At 27.5% G+C, this 21,302-nt stretch overlaps 1 protein-coding gene across 1 annotated transcript in view; it reads left to right on the forward strand.

The window, feature by feature from the left end:
* LOC135931249 (DEP domain-containing protein DDB_G0279099-like) overlaps positions 1-19,788 on the forward strand; it is a 43,095-nt gene extending 23,307 nt beyond the window's left edge. Inside the window, exons 4-9 of the mRNA XM_065468225.1 lie at positions 12,614-12,795; positions 14,011-14,360; positions 16,591-16,707; positions 17,818-18,388; positions 18,599-18,885; positions 19,178-19,788. Coding sequence (XP_065324297.1) covers positions 12,614-12,795; positions 14,011-14,360; positions 16,591-16,707; positions 17,818-18,388; positions 18,599-18,885; positions 19,178-19,485 — 1,815 coding nt within the window. The 3' untranslated portion in view covers positions 19,486-19,788. The remainder of the gene's footprint in view (positions 1-12,613; positions 12,796-14,010; positions 14,361-16,590; positions 16,708-17,817; positions 18,389-18,598; positions 18,886-19,177) is intronic.
* The last annotated feature ends 1,514 nt before the right edge of the window (positions 19,789-21,302 follow it).

Here is a 21,302-nt window from a genome sequence, read left to right on the forward strand (position 1 = left end):
ATATATATTTATTTATTTCATAAGCTCATATGAAATAAAATAAATTTTACAGTCAAATTTTTTATTTATAATAAAGGGGTATATAAAATGTATCTTAAAAAGTATCTGAAAACAGATACAGATACCTTTAAAAAATCAATCTAGATACAGATACTACATTTTTATATCTAGATACAGTATCTAGGTACTTTAACAACTCTGTTAATATGGGTTATGAAATTAGAGAAATAAATAGAATGAATTCAAAAAAGTGTAAAATAATAGCAATAGTTTAAAAATTTAAAAACACCGTGATTTTTCGGGCGTGAATCAAAATATTGGTTGTCGTGAGCGGGCGGGTCGTGTCGAAATTTTTTTAGTGTTAAGCGTGAATGGGGTTGATATTTTTTATCACCGCCATGAGCGGGCGGGCCGTGAATGAAAAATTAGGCCCGTGCTCACCTCTATTTTATAGTCATCTGTCCAAATATGGAAAAGTAATTATCAGAGTTGTTAAACTGTATCTGTTTTTTAGATACTTTTTAAGATACATTTTATATACCCCTTTATTATAAATAAAAATATTTGACTGTAAAATTTATTTTATTTCATATGAGCTTATGAAATAAATAAATATTTATTATATATTGATATTTATTAATACTATAATAAAGAATTATATATACATAAAATATTAAAACTTATATATAAAAAATATATATAAATATTCATTAATTTAAATATTATGTCTGAGTTTATCAATAAACCATACAAATTTTAATATTACAATATGGAAATGGTAAATTTTATTTTATAACTAAATTTTTAAGTTTATATATTTATTTAGATCTATATCGATGAAGAAGAGGAAGCAACAACAAGTTCCATTGCTTTACCATGGCCAATTTATAGAGCATATTTTAAAATAATATCTCAAAACAAAGAAAACAATTCTCTGATAGTAAAATGTTTGCCATGTCTACCTAAAAATGCAAAAATATCCGTCAGTATGACTTCAATGTGCAATATCGTGAAACACATAAGGGTATAGATATTATATATTTAAAATTCTAATTTAAATTTTAAGAGAAAACATCCAACCTTGTTAACAAAAATAAAAAAGGGGAAGGAAAATAAAACTATCAAAGAAAATATTGGACAAGGCTCATCCTCCAATAATATTTTTGCTAAAAGATCTTTGACTTTAACTCAAGGCACTTTAGATGATTTAGTTATTGCTTTTATTATAGATGGCATGCAGCCATTTTCAATTGTTGAAAATCCTTCTTTTAAAAAAAAGATCAACACTTTGGCTCCACACAAAAATATAATTTGCCGACAGACAGTTGTTGGTAGAATTTCTTAAAGATGGGAAAATGAAAAGAAAGAAATAATTAAAAGTCTTATAGAACCATCATTAATATACACAACAGCAGATTGTTGGAGTGCCTATCGCCGGTATAGCTAACATTTAAATTTGTATAATAATTAATTAAGAATAAATTATTTCAGCAATTTTAAGAAATTTTAATTTTTAGTATGATAAAATAGCAAAAAATTTACAAGATATAGTTGCATTCAAAATAAAATTTCAAAGATCATTACAGACAATGCCAAAAATTTTATAAAATGTTTTAGGTTTATTTTATTATAAATAAATATAAACATAATATATGATTGATTACTTAATTTATTAAAGAGTTTTCAAGCCAATTGAATACAAGTGAATCAATTGATGATCTGGAAGATGAAGCAGTTGTGCCAATTTCTATATCAAATCTTTATAATACTGCACAGGATTCTGAATTATCAGAATAATTTAGTTTACCTCATCACCAATGTTGTGCCAGTCACACATTGAATCTTATAGCCACTGTGGATGCCAATAGAGCCATGCAGTGTAAACAATTTAATTAAATAAGTAATATTTTTTTCATTAGATATATAGCACAACACTACATAAATGCCAAAATATATGGAATAGGCAAAATAAGTCTCCTATTTCATCTGAGATTATTAAGGAATATATTGGTCGTTATTTTATATGTCCTAATATAAATAGATGGAACTCCACCTATGTCAGAAATTATTAAAGCTAAATCTGACAAAGTGGACAAGATATGTGATGGAATAAAACTACCTAGGTTTTTACCTAATGAATGTGATTTTATTCATGAAGTTATAAATAATATTTATATATATAGCATTATTTTAAATTAGCTAATGAAGCTAATAATTCCCTTGATATTCTGCAGGGAGATAAGTATATGTACACAGCTTATTACTGTGCAACTATTTCACAACTTATTATCAAATTAAAGAATTTTAAAGAAATGAACTTGAGATTCTGTTCACCACTCTTAGATGCCTTACTTAAAGGGATTGAGGATAGGTAAATTAATATAATAAATTAAAAATATTTAATAATTCTAGGTTTATTGTGACCTTATTTGAAGATGATAATATTATAGCAACCATGCTCCACCCTTTTTTTAAACTTGATTGGACATGGTTGCAAATGGAAGAAAATCTTAATAAAAGAAAACAATTGATACAAAGATTAGCTGGTGAATTATCAAAGTCATCAACTGACTGCAAGCAAATAACCTGCCAAAAAAAACAAATAGTTTAATTTCAGATTTTTTTCAATACCCTACAGCAGATATAATTTCTAATAATGATTAAAATTTTGATAATCAACAAATTTTAAATAATTTTTTCAAAAATGAATGTAGAGATTTTAGCATTTTTAAAGAATACCCTGATATAAAATTGTTATAACACTACAATTTTTTCAAGCGCCCCTGTGGAAAGACTATTTAGTGTTGCTAAAAATGTCTTTAAATGATCAAAATTTTGAAAATATTTTATTACTGAAATCTAATAATTATTTATAATTATTTAATCATATATTTTCATATATTATATTAAAATCATTAATTTAGTTAGATTCTGATAAATGTTATATCGCGTCAATAAATTTTTTAGCTCATTTCATGAATTTTCACAATATAATATTAATTTAGGTTTATGCAAACCTATAAGAGCATAATAAAAAATGTATCTGTATCTTGATAACTTTTTAGACGCTGTATCTGTATCTAGATAACTTTTGAGACTATGTATCTGTATCTAGATCCATTTAAAAAGTATCTTTTAACAACTCTGCATATTAATAACAAAAATAAATACAATCTATAAATCGAAATTTATTTGGAAAAAGAAGAATGTCCATCTTTTTTTATTTCAAGTTACGCCTTTCCTCTGGTAAGAGATTGGCTACAGAAAATAACCTTTCACTTTAAGCCGATGCTGTTGATAAATTTTACTCGATAATTTTTTCAAAAAAGGAAATGAATATTCCTGCTTCCAAAACTTCAAATATTGTCTTATTATTTATCTTATATGAAACTTTTAAGTTCATCCTCACAGCTTTCATCGGTGATGTTGATGCTTCATCAGAATCATCTAGAAATATACTTTCTTTTATGAGTGTAGGATGAATTAGGAAAGTGATAGTTGGTATTGATCATTTAGAATATACGGTTTTTTATGAGCTTAGGATAAGTTGGAAAGTTATAAATGGTAGTTGGCATCGATTTATGCATATCATCTAATTTTATATTATTTAGCATTTTTAAGATTCATTTTCTTCTTTTATTAAAAACTTTAGTCTTTTGAAATTGGGATCTAGAATTAAACCTACTATAGTGGCTGCATAATAATCTTTTAAATGAAATCTTGTTCTGTATTTTAAGGTTTTGATTATTATTGTATCACGTTCAGAAGGTTAACAAAATTTTATTAATTTTTGTTTCCATAGACACTTTATTTATTGTGGGACGAGAATCTGCTCTCAGATTATCCGAGCATTCTTTAAATATTGATAAAAATTTATCTAACTCGCGTATGATGCTGATATCAATTGTGGCTATCTATTTAATTCTTGCTTGCTAAACAAATACACCTGTATTTAAGAATATGATTTTAAGAAACTCTGTATCATGATATATACAGAGTTCCATCTCGTTATTCTCGTTATTACATCTTTTTTAAGGGTGTGGCTTAGTTTGCTATTAGCTGTGTTTGAAATATTGTACTATTTTTTTCTACAATTAAACAATTGTCAAATATATAATGTATAATATTATTTATAGCTTTCGTCATCTTTGAATGCACTTATAAGATTTGCTCCGTTATCACTCACAACTATACATTTATTTAAGTAATTTTCTACTTCTATATTTTCTCCTAAAATTGAATTGACTAAACTTTTAATTTTGACGTTTTCTTCATTCATTGCCCTTGTGGCCAAAACAAATGTTTTTAATAAAAATCCTTAATGATAATATGTCCTATAATGGTTAAAAAGCTTAGATTTTGATAGTCATCCGTTCAAATATCATTGATTATGGACAATGATCATGCTTTTAATCTTAAATTTTATTTCATGGTATATTTTTGGACCTATAGTATTCATGAGAGTTTTCCGGTTCACAACTTTTATATTTTGTTATCCATATATATGTAACACCAACATTTATCTCTCGGCCGAGCTTGTAAAATCCTTCACTTTCTGTTGCATTTAAAGATTGAAGATCTTTACAAATAAAATATAACTGAATTTTCTGTAAAAAATTTAAGAAAAATTTAGCATAAAATCTCGCGATGAAAAACACCTAAACATAAAAAGAAAATAGAACTAACAAAATGATACCGGATGTTGTTTATAAAATGCGGAAGATTTTTAGTTTTCATAAATTATTCTTTTTTAAAAAAGAACTAAATTAAATAAGAAAATATATAATATTAATATAAAATTGCAAATTTATAATTATAAAATTACAAATTTATATTTATAAAAAACAATTTTAAAAAGTAAAATTTCCACGATTCACGGGAAATTTATGTTCACGCCCTATCACGCCCGCGGAAAATTTTGGGAAGGCCCGTCATGCCCAGTCACGCCTTGGAATTTAAAATTTATTGACACTCACGCCGTGACACTATGGGTCAAGCCTAATTTCAGGGCCCACGCCCACCTCTACTATAAAAATCGAAGTGAAGTTTTTTAACCATTGCAGGACATATTATCATTAAGGATTTTGAATTAAAAATATTTGTTTGGCCACAAGGGAAATGAAAACAGGTGTCAATATTAAAAGTGTAGTCAATTTAATTTTAGAAGAATACACAGAATTAGAAAATTATTTAAATAAATGTATAGTTGTGTGACTGATAACGGAGCAAATCACATTCAAAGATCACGAAACGCTAGCATGTATATGCCATATACTAAATAATGTTATTATATTTTTGACAATTGTTTAACTGAAATAGCCTTAAATATAAATGGTTTAAAAAAAATAGTACAATATTTCAAATAATCTACAGCTAATAGCAAATTAAGCCACATCCTTAAACAAGATGTAATAACGAGATGATGATACAGAGTTTCTTAAAATCATATTCTGAAATTTGAAATATATAATATCACTTAAAATATTTTTTAGCAAGCAAGAATTAAATAGATTAGCCACAATTGATATCAGCATCATACGCGAGTTAGATAAATTTTTATCAATATTTATGCTCGGATAATCTGAGAGCAGATTCTCGTTCCACAATAAATGAAGTTTATCTATGGAAACAAAAATTAGTAAAATTTTGCTAACCTTCTGAACGTGATATAATAATAATCAAAACCTTAAAATACAGAACAAGATTTCTTTTAAAAGAAAGATTTATTATGCAGCCACTACATAAGGTAGGTTTAATTCTAGATCCGAATTTCAAAAGATTTAAGTTTTCAATAGAATATATAAAACAATCTTAAAAATGCTAAATGATATAAAATTAGATGATATGCATAAGTCGATGCCAACTATCATTTATAACTTTCCTAACTTATCCTAAACTCATAAAAAACCGTATATTCTAAATGGTCAATACCAACTATAATTTATAACTTTCCTAATTCATCCTACACTCATAAAAGACAGTATATTCTAAATGAAAAATTTAGAAAATTTCTAGATGATTTTGATGAATCATCAACATCACCGATGAAAGCTGTGAGGATGAATTTAAAAGATTCATATAAGATAAATTATGACAATATTTTGAAGTTTTGGAAGTTCATTTCCTTTTTTGAGAAAATTAACGAGTAAAATTTTGTCAGCTCCTGCAAGTTCGGCTTCTAGTGAAAGGTTATATTCTGTAGCCAATCTCTTATTAGAGGAAAGGCGTACACAATTGAAATAAAAAAAGACGGACCTTTTTCTAAATAAATTTCGATTTATAGATTTTATTTATTTTTTGTTATTAATACGAATTATAAAATTAGAAAAATAAATAGAATAAATTCAAAAAAGTGTAAAATTATAGCAATAGTTTTGATAAATTTAAAAACACCATGAATTTTCGGGCGTGACGGGCGTGAATTTTTTTATTGCCACCGTGAGAGGGCGGGCCATGAATGAAAAATTAGGCCCCCCTAATCAGGATTCTGTTCCCCCCAGTTTTCATAAAACACTGGCTTCCCAGAAATTTTTATTAACAGCAACGGAAATAACATTTTACTCAAATGGTGTGAAACTAAAAATTCCCTCTTGTAATGGTGAATTCTTTAATTTCACTTTGTTAGGGCTTGCTTTTTTAGTTCCTCTTTTTTACCCCCCCCCCTCTCAACTCCTATTCTCCAGTTTTTAATTAAGATAAAATCTTCACAATTTATTAGAATTTTATTAAATGGCTAAGTCATTGAACCTAAGAAAGTTTATTTTACACTTTTTTAAAAAATATACTGTATGGTCCAGTGTTGAAGCGTCAAATTTACTATCAGGCAATGTATTTTTTTAAAACTAGCCAAACATACAAAATATTTATAAATCGTTTTTTTTTGAATAAAATGCTCAAGTTATAAAAGTTATTGTTAGATTTATAAATTAGAGAATATTTATTTATCAAAAAAGAAACCATCTTATTTATTAGGTTTGTTTGAGACTTTGACTTAAGAATAACTATGCGTCCATATGGGTTCCCTCCTGGGGCACCTATATTTTTAAAGCTAACCTACGCATATAATTTGAACTTTGCATCCATCCATTAATATATATATAAATTATTTTGAACTTAGTCAAAATAGCATTAATTTTTAATCTAATATAAAAATAATTTTGAGAATTTATTGAAAAATGACAAGGCAGACATTTCTTGCTTCTATGTAGTGTTTGCAGTGGTCCGGTCCGACCAAAGACCTATTAAAAAAGATAAAAGTTTTATAGTTGTTCAAATGAAAAAAAATCGATCAAATTCAAATTTGAAAGATGTTAAAGAATAATATAAATTTTTTAGAAAGAATAATTCCAGGAAAACATGTAAAATATTCTCCAGATATTTTCTAATTCCTTAAGCACAAGTAAATTATGCATATAATCATAGCTCAAAATTATAAATATATGAATAAAAACTTCATCAAATAATACTAGTTATAGTTATGATTAGGGCTGGGAACCAATATTAAAAACCCAAGTTTAACGAATTATTGTATTGGTATTGGCTTTTACAATATTTTCTATTACTTGTATTGGTATTGGTTTAAGTTCAAATAATTAATTAAAAGAATAGAAATAGTAATTTTAAAAACCTATAATTTGTAGTTTTAAATAATCATGAAGCAGAACCAACTCTCAAAATTTTACTGAATCCAGATTCTTGTTTTAAACTAGGAATTTATTAAGTGATGTCAAAATTTTTTATATCAACAAACCAATCAAATAATAAACGTATTTATTTTGAAAATTTTTATTTCGCAATAGCACAAAAAATAAAGCAAAATGAGTGCACTAAAATATAATATAACTATTTATCTATATAAAATACAGTGCAAAAGATTGATATAAATTTAATATAAGGGAAAATAATTTATGTCTTTAAAAAGGAAGGGTTATAATATGCTATTAAACAAAAGTGATATCCTTAACCATTGAAAAGGCTAAGTTGGGACCAGACCGTTGCAAACACTAGTTTAGAATACGTATAACATAATTTAATGTTTAAGTATGAAAATAAGAAAAATATAATAAAATCATTTTATTTGTTTCAATATCTGGTAAAAAATATCCCCCCTTTCACATAACCCGCCTACAAATTTTTACCCAAACTGAAAGGGTAAATCTCGATTTTCTTTCTTCATTAGACATGGAAATGGCCCATTGTCAAATAAATTTAGACATGTATTTCATTTATTCTATCTGTAAAGCATATGATTTTTTATCCTAAAACTTAACTATTTAATTTTTCCTTATCAAAAGAAAATACATATGAAATGAAAAATATGCTAGATTAAACTTGTTTTTTAACCTTCATGTTTAATCAAAAAGAAACAGTGACAAAGAAGTAGTGATTGCAATAATCCTGTCCGGTCCGATCTTTTTTTCTAAAATGAGATCGTCTGGTTCTGTCTAAAAAATATTTTATTTAGATAAGCTATAAAAGTTTTATTCTGCATTAAATTTATTATAAATTAAAAGTGTTAAATTACCAATATTCTAATTATATCATCAAATCATTTTTATTATATTATACAATACAAATGCCTATTATTTCAAAAGAATATTAAACCAATACAAATTTATTGAATATAATTTAAATCAATTTGATTTACATATTTAATTAGTTTTTGTTTTTGATATATATAATGTGATAGATATTTGGTTATAAAATAATACAGATTTATATATAAATATTCTAATTATCTTCTAAAAAATCATAAATTATTTCCATGATTCAAATGTTATTAAAGATTGAACTATCTTTGGATTCATTCTATTTCCCTACCACTAACTCTAGAAAAGATCCGTTCACATGTTAATGATGTAGCCTGCTGTAGGGTCATTCCATGTCAAATCAATCACTTTACAACCCGACAATCTCAGATTTTGTTAAAATTTGGTATTTAAGTTAGTAAAGTATTGTAAGTGACGAATCCAATATTAGACTCTTAACTCTATTAGAACCGGAGATATAGGGCTTCAAAGTGGCTCAGCTTGGTCATTTTTTGAAAAAAATGAATTTTTAAAATTGGGATAACTTTTATACTAGATGCACTATGTATATCTATTATGGCTCATTTTATAGCCCTAAGTAAACTCTTGAACGTATGTTAAATAAAATTAATTTTTAGTTTATATATTTTTTTTAAATTGCGGTTAAAAATTTGTGATTAATTTTTTAAAATGTTAGGCTAAATTTTTTTTTCCAAATTTCAGATATTTTGTAAAGATTACCAAGAGCTGTTCATAAAATTTCAGAGTGGGCCCAAAAATATTACTTAGAAAAAATCTCATTTTTGAAAAATCCACTAGATGGCGTAAGTAATTTAAAATATCAATTTTAACAATATAAATCAAATTTTTTTTATTCCATAATAAAATATATATCGAATAATTAATAATAGTAAGCTTCAAATAATTTTAATTAAATTTCTTCAAATTTAATTTATATATTGCCAAGTTAGATTAATCATTAGTTAAAGTGTCTGTTCTTCCGGTGGCTCTCAAGAGGTTGACAATTGTGAGAATATCATTTATCGGAATAATTAGAATATCTGGTATTGATGGATAATAAAAGGATTGAGAAGGTCCTTTTGGATGTAAAAAAATTACCTTTATTTCAGCATCGCTAATAATATCTTGAATGTATGCTACCCACCATTCATTATCATATAAACATGTAACATACCCTTTAATATCTTTAGTTGATATTTCGCTTATTATATTTTGGATTTTTTCTAATTTGGCTTCAATAGCACTGGAATATTTTTTTGTATTTATTTGTGATAAATTAACAGGATAGACTGCATGAATTTTTTGAGTACCAGGAATTGAAAGAGCTCTTGCAAATCGTTCCGCTAAAAATTCTTGCTCATCTTGGTATTCTTTATGGGTTGTATAGGAAAAATAAATATTTTTTATATTTTCCTCAGCAAATTTAAAGAATTCATAGGGAGATTTTATTTGATTATCATAAAGACGTTGTAAACTGGCCCGCGCAGCCAAGCGTTTAACGGTTCCCCCTATTCCATCGCAAACATTTTTCCCATTTGCAGTAGAAAAAAAATGCCATTCTGCTGGGATGGCGAAGTCTACTTGATGATAACACAAATTTATAAAATTTTTCCTATTTTTATATTGAGCCGCGGACCCATCGGAATAATAAAAAATGTATTTTGGATCGGATAAAAAGTAATTTTTTAGAAAATTTATCAATTTTTTTTGGAATAAATGAAATAAACAAGTGTTATGTTTCAGCGATTCAGATATGGCCACATAACTTATATGATTTAATACATTATTTACTTTATAATATATACCAAATGGATGTAGAGTAACTTGGGAAGTGGCCCAGTGATAACTTTGGACTTCATCTTGAAGTATAAATGAGTAATTTTCAGAAAAATCACAGATAATCAAATAATGATTATGCTCTAAATTATTTTTAAGATTCTGATGGAATCTGTTTTGTTGTTCAGTAATAAAAGCATGGCGAATCAAAATAAATATTTTTTCAAATAAGTAATTAAGAAATTCGTCAGCTGTTTGCGTTAGGGTTTCTAGACTGGTTCTATCTACAGATATCCATTGCTTGAACGTTATCCTGTATATATCATGTGCAATTAATAAATTTTCTAATTTAGCCCTTAATTTTTGGTCCCCCGGACATTCATGACATTCGCCAAAATAACAGGCTAATAGGGGAGGATTACAAATCATTTTTGGAATTATGTCTTTGTAAGTCTTTATCTCAAAATCCCTATTTTTTGTTAAAGTTGCTAAATTGCTACCTATTATTAGCAACTTAACATTCTGATGGATTAGGCAGACACAAACCGAGTGAGTGCCACTTGAACCTGGCATTATGTAATTTTTAGGGCGCAATGAGGCGAATTTTGAAAATCCATTTTAAGAGAAGGGTAGATAGTTTTGAAATTTATATATATTTCTTTTAAATTATTAAGAATTAACCTTTTTTGAACGTAATTATAGAAACGCAATCTTTTTTTCCGGGCAATAATCTACTATATTCGTCATTTAAATGGAAACTTTTTACAGTGTCAACTGTGCCTTGATTTATGGTTTTACCTGCTCTCGGATTGGGGGTTGAAAGAATCCCCTTTTGACCAAGAATAAATTTTGAATTACGGATCATATAAAACGAAGCGTTAAATTGTTTTTTAATTTTTTGAATGCTCCAATTTGGAGGTAATGTCGTTAATAAAAGATATTTTTGTGTTTTCGACAATAATGGATAATTATTTTTCATATGAGTTATTAAATCTTCGCTACCATTTGTATTCGTTTTGGGTTGAAGAATTTTGGCAATCGCGGTTGAAATTCTGCCAAGTTTTTTCTTGGGATATCCTTTCTCTCTTAGTCTCTTTTTTTTATTGGTGAATGCCCCATTTGATCTAAAGTAGAATTTAAAGATTCTAAAAAAATTGTAGGGATTTGCGCATTATCGTTATTATTTGGATAATTATTTTCTATATGGGTGGAGTTTAGGAAATTATTTGAGGTTGTAGCTATGTTACTATCCTCTAAAATTGAAACATCTTTCTTCTTTTTATATAAAGATTTGCGACATTTAGGACAAATATAATCTCCTTTGTTAATTTTATAATACATTGTCATCCAAATTTACGAAGTCCTTTTTTGGAATAATGATTTAGCAGATTTAATGGATTTGTACAAAACATTTTAATAAAATATTAATTTTAAAAATTATAATTTTAGGAAAAATAACAGACGATAAATTATTGGAAATATTTTTTCGAAAAATCGATCATTTAATTAAAATTATTTTAAGCTTACTATTATTAATTATTCGATATATATTTTATTATGGAATAAAAAAAAAATTTGACTTATATTGTTAAAATTGATATTTTAAATTACTTACGCCATCTAGCGGATTTTTCAAAAATGAGATTTTTTCTAATTAATATTTTTGGGCCCACTCTGAAATTTTTTATATGAACAGTTCTTGGTAATCTTTACAAAATATCTGAAATTTGGAAAAAAAATTTTAGTCTAACATTTTAAAAAATTAATCACAAATTTTTAACCGCAAATATATAAACTAAAAATTAATTTTATTTAACATACGTTCAAGAGTTTACTTAGGGCTATAAAATGAGCCATAATAGATATACATAGTACATCTAGTATAAAAGATATCCCAATTTTAAAAATTCATTTTTTTCAAAAAATGACCAAGCTGTAATTATCAATTATTGACTTAGTTATTAATATTAAATTCAATATTCGAACTAATTTAGTTGTTAATTTAAAACTAATTTTATTTAACATCAGTAAAAGATTAAAAAATCCGATTTTTATACCTTTAATTCCCATTATCTAAGGCAACATAATTAATAATGAGCTAAAATTTTGTTTCAGATATTATTAGAACATAGATAACGTGCATGCAAATTTTTATCAAAATTGAAAGTGATCAGCTGAAAGGTGTTTGACTTGACATGGAAAGACCCCACTGTAAATCTATACAGAACATAATATTTGTTCATTGTTAATAAATTTACTTAATTTGTTGTGATTTCCCTAATATACAGGCATCCATTTTGCAACAAACGGCCGATTACATAAGATTCCTTGAGGAAGAGAAAAATATTTTGATCAAAAGAAACAACCAGCTCGAGGCTTACATCAAAATGAACAATAATTCCACGAACACAAACATCAATACTTCAACTAATAACGTTAGCAGCAGCCTTCTTTTATCTCAGGCTGTTAGGTAATTTGGTTCATCTGTTATTCTCCTTCTACATATGATTATGGTCTCATTGCAAGACCTCAATAACTAATTTAAAAAAAATTAAAGTATCAAAAATGCTTTATTTCGCAATATTATTATATTATAATTATCCATTTTACAAAAACAACTCACAATATCCTTTAATTTATCATTAAAACCAGAGTTGTATATTTGACTGGCCAAATAGTTTTGGTCAATTGACCAATATTTGACCTGTCAAATTCAAAAATATAATTTGCAAGTCAATATTAACCTTATTTTGTATATGAATCTATAATATTAATTTTATAATATTTTTTAAAATCATTGTCACTCAATGTTAAGCTCTCCTTGGCAGAGCCTTGTTCTGATTCATATTCATCATTTTCTTTAATATTTTTTAATCAATTCAATCGATTTCAGTTTCATTAAGAATATTAACCCAAATTGACTAATTTCTTTCCGTAGAAGAAGTAGAACTAAAAATTGTGTTAGTAAAATTCTATATCTCTTAATGGACATGGTAAGCAAGGCTCATTCCACTAACTTGAGGCCGGAATCTGATTGCTTCGTATGGAAGTTACGCTTTTCACATAATTTGCTATTAAATATGCTGCTTTTACTTATGAAATTTATGATATCAACTTGAAATATTTTGATCATCACTACCTTGTAAAATGCCTACTTCTATATCACATTTCATTAAATTCACTTATAGTGAGATGTTCCTTCTGATATTAGGGACCCAATAAATAAGCAGCATTGTGATCACATGCATTTTTTATCTTTATTTCAAACATATTTTTAATTTTTTCTTCATAGAGAATTTGACAAGGTCAAATTGGTCAATTGACTGAATTTGACCGGTCAATTGAGCACTTGCCAACCCTGATTAACACATTTTTTGTCTACTTGCAAAATTTTAGTTTTGATACGAGGTTTTGCAATGAGACCTATGATATTTTGCGCCAAATTATTGATAAAATAGCTTCTTCCCATATTGATAGATTAATTGTTTTTCTAGACCCCCAAACTATTTAGAAAGAATTTAAATATATTTTTGCTATAACTGAACCGCCACATCGAGTGATCACTTCACGAAAGTTTTACTCGTTTGTTCTATATTCCTACAAAATTAATCACATTGCATATGTACCATATCTACGATTCTTTTTGTAGTAATTTGTTCCCTATATCTCATATATTCATACCAAGAACCACCCTCATACCGAACGTTATGCCTGCTACACCACTCCGAATTTCTCTCCCAGCCTCGGGAAACCTTACTTCCCCACATTCTTCTCTAAATACATCCCTGAGCAACACTTCTTTAAACAATTCTTTGACCCCGCCGCCAACCCTCAAAGTATTAAATAATGCCCCTGCCATTAAAAATAGCGGCATCCCTAAACTCGTCCTAAACGCTAACAACCTATCCGAGAGCGCAAAATTGCTCATAGGGAACATCAATAATGGTAATAATAACGTGTGTATTGCTAACATAGATAAAAGTGAACAACTCGGGATCAAAAAAAGAAAGTTTGGATCACTCTCTGACGATAAAGGTTTTGGTTTGTTTAAGCTCCATTAATATATTAGCGGAGAGCTATTAAATAACATATTAAACATTTTCTTTATTTATTTAATGGTTAGAGTAAGAGGGGAAAGTAATAAATTATGAACTGGATATTGAATCTTGACCAGGGTCACATACAGGGCCTAGACCCGGGGGCACGCCCCCCTTAAAGCTCCAGCTCCCAAATCTGTCTCCTAAACATGGCCACCTTTTACGCCTCCCTCCCACTACCAAATTTAAAAAAATTATTAGTTATTAAATTTTAATTAACAATTAAATCTAAATAGAAATACAGCATAATTTTTAGACAAATATTATTTAATTTATACAAATTAATAAACAAGAATACCTATAATAATATTAGTTATAAAATATTCATTCACTCATTAGTCGCTTAATTGATGAATATGGACAAAAGGGATTCATCTATTGGAAAATGCGTTAACTTCATAGAAGGGACTGCTATAAAATGAAAGCTTAAAAGCTCATTTAAATTTAATAACAATATGGCATGATAAAAATCTTAATATAAATAACGATACTGAGATAACAACAATTCTGGTAAGCCAGCAAATTAACCGTTAACTAAGAATTTAGCATTTCATTCATTTATGTTAAAATTTTAAAATAAAAATCATCGAGTATTATTTGGTATTCATATTTACGTTTAAAAATAATAAAAATAGAAAAAAACTGAGTGCCTGCCTAACTATTTGTTTAGGTTCAAAAAATATTGGCCCCCTAAGTAAGCGCCACCCCCCCCCCCCCCCCCACCAGCAAGAAATTTTTGGTTACCGCCCTGGTCTCACTTCCGATTCATGTCCGGCACATTCTGTTAAAGTGCTCGGTCCATAATGGGATCTTAAGTCCGAATCATATATATATTTTCTCTACAATTTAAATGAATAATATATCTAATGGAATTATAGTTGTTTACTCTTTTAAAAAATATTTTCAATTGTTTCAATTTTCTTTTGTTTAAAATGAGGAAATGATCATATATTGCCAACCCTATCCATGTGGGTTAGCAAAACTGAGTTTTTATTTGACTATAAATTGCGTTTAATAAATTCTCCCATTTTCTTTGTACTGTATTAGTTTTTCTTTTATCAAAATTATATAATTTTTATATTTTGCATGCGCATTTGATAAGTCATATTATTAATTAGTTTTTAACTCCATTTAAAAAGTGAACTAACCCTACCCCATATCTATCAGGCGCGTTAGATTAATCTTTAAAAAATATTTTGTTGTTAAGAATTCGATATAAGAGGGAACTCTATCTTTTCGTTTAAATGCCACATATTCGGTTTATTAATAAAAAAATGAGCCTATATTTTATTGTTAACATATAATGCTTGTAATCTGAATCTAAATTGATGTAATCTAGAGTCATTAATATTTTCAAATTTTGGATTTTTATTTATTTTTGCAAAAATTTTAATAAATTTTTTTAATATAAATGTTAAATAAGCCTATACAAATACCACTTTTACAGACCGATCCCCGATATTGCCGATGTTAAATTGATTTCAGCTGATTACCAACCCTATATCACATCTGATTCTGTTTGTTTTGCATATTTATTATCTTTTTAATTTTTTATTGTACAGTATATAATCCACAATTATTCATAACATAAAATCACTTGTAAAGAAAAACTTAATAGTATTTAGTTTTTCTGCAAATTGATATCTTGCAATATTAATTGGACACATGTATTTCTTAAAAGGAATTAATTTTAGATATCTTAAGTATGATTATTTATCTCAATTTGAAATGCATATTATTTGTTAATATACATATTTAAATTGATTCTGGTATAATATTTTAGATATCCTATAATTAATATAATCAGCACACAAAATATTTTTTAAATAACTTAACTATAAAATAGATAGGTAAAAATAAGATTGTTAAAATAAATTTATTTGTGATATCGAATTGATGGTTATTGATGATCGACTGATATCGGAAAAATCGTATTCTTCTTAAAAAGCGATATCGAAACACCCCTTACGTTAATTTTTAAAATACAATATTTTATTGAAAAAGATTAACTATAAATATTTGATGCTCGATAGTGAATGTCTTAAAAAAAGGGGAGGAAGGTTGGGAGAAACTAAAATAAAATGGTAAGGGTTAGATAAATAAAACTGGGGGAAAACTGATACTCTTTCATTCATAAAATGCTTATAAGCAAATGTATGTATATTTAGAAGTTGTTGTTTCACCTGCAAATCTCTCAACATTGGACACCATATCGTTGGATAAAAACTTTGTAAGCATAAAAACTAGGTCCAATATCTCAATCAAACAGACGGGCAAAACTGATGGTATTTTTCAAATGATTTTTTGGGGATAGGATATTTATTATCAAAATTTAAATGTTTAGGGCAGTATTTATAAAATATTATGGTAATAAAAATGAGAAATATTTCTTTTTTAAAGTTATCATATTATATACTATATGAGTTCCTCATTTTTAATTTTTTTCAATATAAATATTTAATTTTTTGATGAAACTGCAAATGCCTAGGTAAAATGCAAATTAGAGATCGAGTGGGTCTATTTTTTAAAAATAATTTCGATTCGGGCTGGGTCGAGCCTAATATTTCTTAAAATATTTCGGGCCGGGTTGAGCTTAAATGTTTAAATATGATATCATTACATTTTGTCAAATAAATCGCTATATTTTTAAATTTTTGCAAAAACAAAGCTTTACTATTTTTTATTTGTAGAATATTTTTTTTACAATAAAATAAATTAAATATAAATAAATTCGAGCCGAGCGGACAAATAATTTTTATTTTTGGTCTAGCTTTTTGAGGCAAATAAAAAAAATTCGTTTGGGATCGAGCTGGACGGGGCAAATTTTTTTAAAATTAGGCCCAATGCAGATCACTAATGCATATGTTTCAGGTATAACTTATTTTATACGCTAATAATTGAATCCAGATTTCTTTTCTTTAAATGAATGATTATGTTTCTTTTAATCTAATAATAGATATTTCTAATCTTTTACTGTAAAAATTATATCCTAAATAATCAGAATGTAGACCAATCTTTATGCATATTTAATTTATATTACCATATTATTAAATATATCCATAAATTTAATTAAATGACTTGTTTATTGTAGAATAAAAACAATTACAACTTAATAAAACTATAACGTCATTAAAAATCTGAAAATTAATTAATAACCTGCCAAATATTGTTTCGAGCAAAATAATATGTAGGCCTCGAGATTTGGCAAATAGAGGTCCAAATATTTATAGAATGCCTACTAAATGATTTTTATGCTGCCCATTTATAATAGTGCCCAAAAAAATTTATATTAAAAAAAACTGCCAGAATATTTGAAGTTCAGATTTTATATAATTATCATTTAAGTTAAATTTTTACGTTTTATATTCTTTCCAACTTAAATTTTGAACCCATAGATGAAAGCTCCACCTCCCCACCTGTCATCTCGCCCTCCGCTCTCCCAGAGCCTACACGTCAGTTGTCCGGTGCTAAAAGTCCAGATGCTGCATTATTCAGAAAAAAGTTCAAAATGCTTGGCCCAGTTTTTAAAAATTTTGCGCCTCAGGCCCCTCTTTCTGCCTCATCCCCATCTTCTGCCTCTACGCCTCTCTTAGTTTTGCCTCGTACACACTCCTTCATAGTATCCTCCACCTGTTCTTCCGCCCCGACTGGCACAGATCTTAAAACATTCACAGCTTTTTCTCAAAATACATCCATTCCTGGAAATAGCGCCATATATAAATTAGGAGTCGAAACAATCAAGTTGGACAGCACAATTTACAAAACCTTTTCAAACGATTCAAGCGAAATTAAAAGTAACATTAGCGCCATCTTGCGGGTTTCGGAGGTTGTCGACTTGATAAACAGTGGTCTCAAATATTCCAACACCCTCGACCATAAAAAGGACCTCATTAAAATTGAGACGAAATTGACGGAAGGTGCCGTTAAGGAATTCGGCGCAGCTGATAATAAGGACCTGAAATTTAAGTGAGTATAAGCATTAAAATCCCGCTGAATTATGGTTGTAGAAAAGATACTGTGTGAAATAGTTTTATGGTTGGTTTCGATTTAGAAATTTATTTACGATGTTGTTATCTTTTTTTTCTCATTTGTTGCATTTTTTCAATTTATATCTTATTTGTGACTTTTTATAACAATCTGATTATTTATTTATTTTTCCTCGTTAATAACACCCAGCCTTATTAGAACCACCGGTTCATCGCCCTTCATCCAAATTCTCAATAACTCCTTGACCAGTGGTTCAGGCTTGGAGTTGCCTCCCACTCTTATACTCAATAGCACCAACGCCAAAAAGATCGTGATAAACAACGAAAACAAGATTGTAATTAACCATGGACACAGCTCGCTTATAAGTGAAGGCAAGATTGTCGTGAACCATGCTGGCAATGGCAAGAGTCCCACCGAGGCCAAAATTATATGTCTATCTTCTACGCCACTCAGTGGGTCATCCACTCGTCCCTCATGTAATGTTTTTTCTTTACCTATTTTAATTTATTCAAATAGAGCTGTTTATAATATATTTCACAAAATATAAATAGATTATTCTTGTTTTAGAACGTAGGCTAATAATTTGGATCAAATAAATTAAAAACTAGTTGAATTACCGAAAATGTTTAAAATGAATCTTATTGCACTTCAAATGGTTAATTAGATTATAATTTATGCCAATTTATTATTTGATTTAATTATATGATTTTGAGTTAAAGATTTTTTTTGACATTTTAAATGAAAATTTTATATATTTAATTTGATTAGGTTCCATGGATGAAGGCCGTCGCAACCTGCAGACAATAGTAGAAGCTATAAAGCACCTCGAGGGCGAGAATCTTTTCTCTTTGTCCTCTGCCTCCCACACCCTCGGATCACCCCTGAGTCCCGGAGTGACGCCCGAATCGGGTGAGGCTGACTCCTCAACTCAGACCGCACCCACTTTTATCTTCCCTCCCTTAGAAGGGGACGACGACGATGATGAGACAGAGAAGGAAGGAAGGGAAGCAGTGCAAGACAAAGAAATAACTCGAGTAGAAGAGAGTGATGAGATTACAGGATTTTTGGAAACGTAAAATTTGCTAAAAAATTAAACAAAGCTAAATTTTTCGAGGGAAAAAGAAGCTACCCAATATATTTTTTATTTGTTTTTTTCCCATTATTTTGTTATTCATTCATTTATTACCAGCTCAATTTATTGTTTTCCAGAAAGCGTCTTGAAACGAAAATTTTGAAAGTCTTTATAATATTACTCAAATATATATAAATTTGTCTTTAAATTTGTTTTACCTTTTTTTAAAAAAAATTTGTGAAATATATTTGTTACCAATTTTACTTACATATATTATAAATAAATTTATTACCTGATTTTAGCGCATAATTATACATCTATATTAAAAGCCATCATTGTGATAGTTAATTCATTTCTTTAATCTTTTGAACAAGTTTTTGACGATGATTTAAAATTAAAAACATATAATATAAATAATATACATCTTTTTAAAGCTAAAATTTTTTGGACGTATAAGATAGATGATATAAGCTTTTTATGTTTAAAATTATTTTTTCTTCCCCCTCCCCTTGTATAATTAAAGTCTATTTTTTTTATTACACGTTGAATTGTTTTTCTCATTGTAACCTTATTATGTGGACTTATTTTATATATTATAGTAATTATTAAAATGTTAAATGTTTATGACCTTGTTTACCATGCTAATATAACTAACTATCCATCATTTTATTTTTCAAACATGTGATATAATTTTTTAAAAATTTTCCCGCCAACTAAATTTTAGGTTTTTAAAAAAAAACAAAGCTTTGGCGTATCAAAGTTTGATGAGCCATATATATGGAACTATATTTTGGAACGCTTTGTTTTTATGGTTCGCTTTCATTGCTAAGAATATATTTCTAATTCCAACCATTGTTAATATCCCTTTTATTGAGAAAAATAAAATAGTCCAACTTTATTTTCGTATTATAAGCATATAAGTTTTAATTGCATAATATACTATTTGTTGCCTATTTTCCATTCATACTAGCTGTTTTCACATCATTGTAATGAATATATATAACCTAATTAGAATATTAGTTGACCTAATCTTATTAATCATTTTTCTGCTCTGATTTCAACTTATTCCGATTTATTATATTACATGTTCCTTGTTTTTTCCTTCTTTCGATATTATATACTATATATTCCTCATTAAAATAATCATTGTATATATCAACTTAACTAAATAAAATCCCCAAAAATTAAAACATTGAAAATAATATAGAGGTCTGATCCTTAATATTATACTAGACCTTATTTTCTTTTAAAATCTAAAATCCTCTGCAGGCAAGGATTTTAGAAAAATCTTCTCTCCTCACTGTCTTGGTATCGAAATTAATTTATTAGCCTACTCATTTAAATTTTTTATATACCTTACGTATTATATGAATAAAACTACAACTAAGAATGGATAATCTGCAGATTTGCTAATAAATATTAAGAATTATTTTTAAAAAATTAAAAGACCACAACAAGTTTAAATTAGCACCTCTATCACATATAGTGCCAATTTATCAAGGTGTTTTTTAATTTAAGATTATTCAAATCAGAATAAGATATTTTTGTTTTAGAATTCTTACAAATTAGTTGTAACATTTAATCCCAACCTTTGTATCAGGTGAACCAAAATTTTATTCGTATTTGTTTAGTAAAATGGATTTGATTCTGGTCCGCTATTTGATAAATTTTATAGTAAATAAAAAGAATTAATTTTTATATTTATAAATAGCTCTCTCATTAATAACCCTAGAACACAGCAGATCAGGCTTTTCATAAAACGCTGCATTTATTAATTAACTCGTATTTAGTTTCGGTAAGATTAAGCAAAACATGAATGTA

This window comes from Gordionus sp. m RMFG-2023, chromosome 1, assembly GCF_954871325.1.
Source record: "Gordionus sp. m RMFG-2023 chromosome 1, tfGorSpeb1-WG-v2, whole genome shotgun sequence".
Classification (NCBI taxonomy): Eukaryota; Metazoa; Nematomorpha; class Gordioida; order Chordodea; family Parachordodidae; genus Gordionus; species Gordionus sp. m RMFG-2023.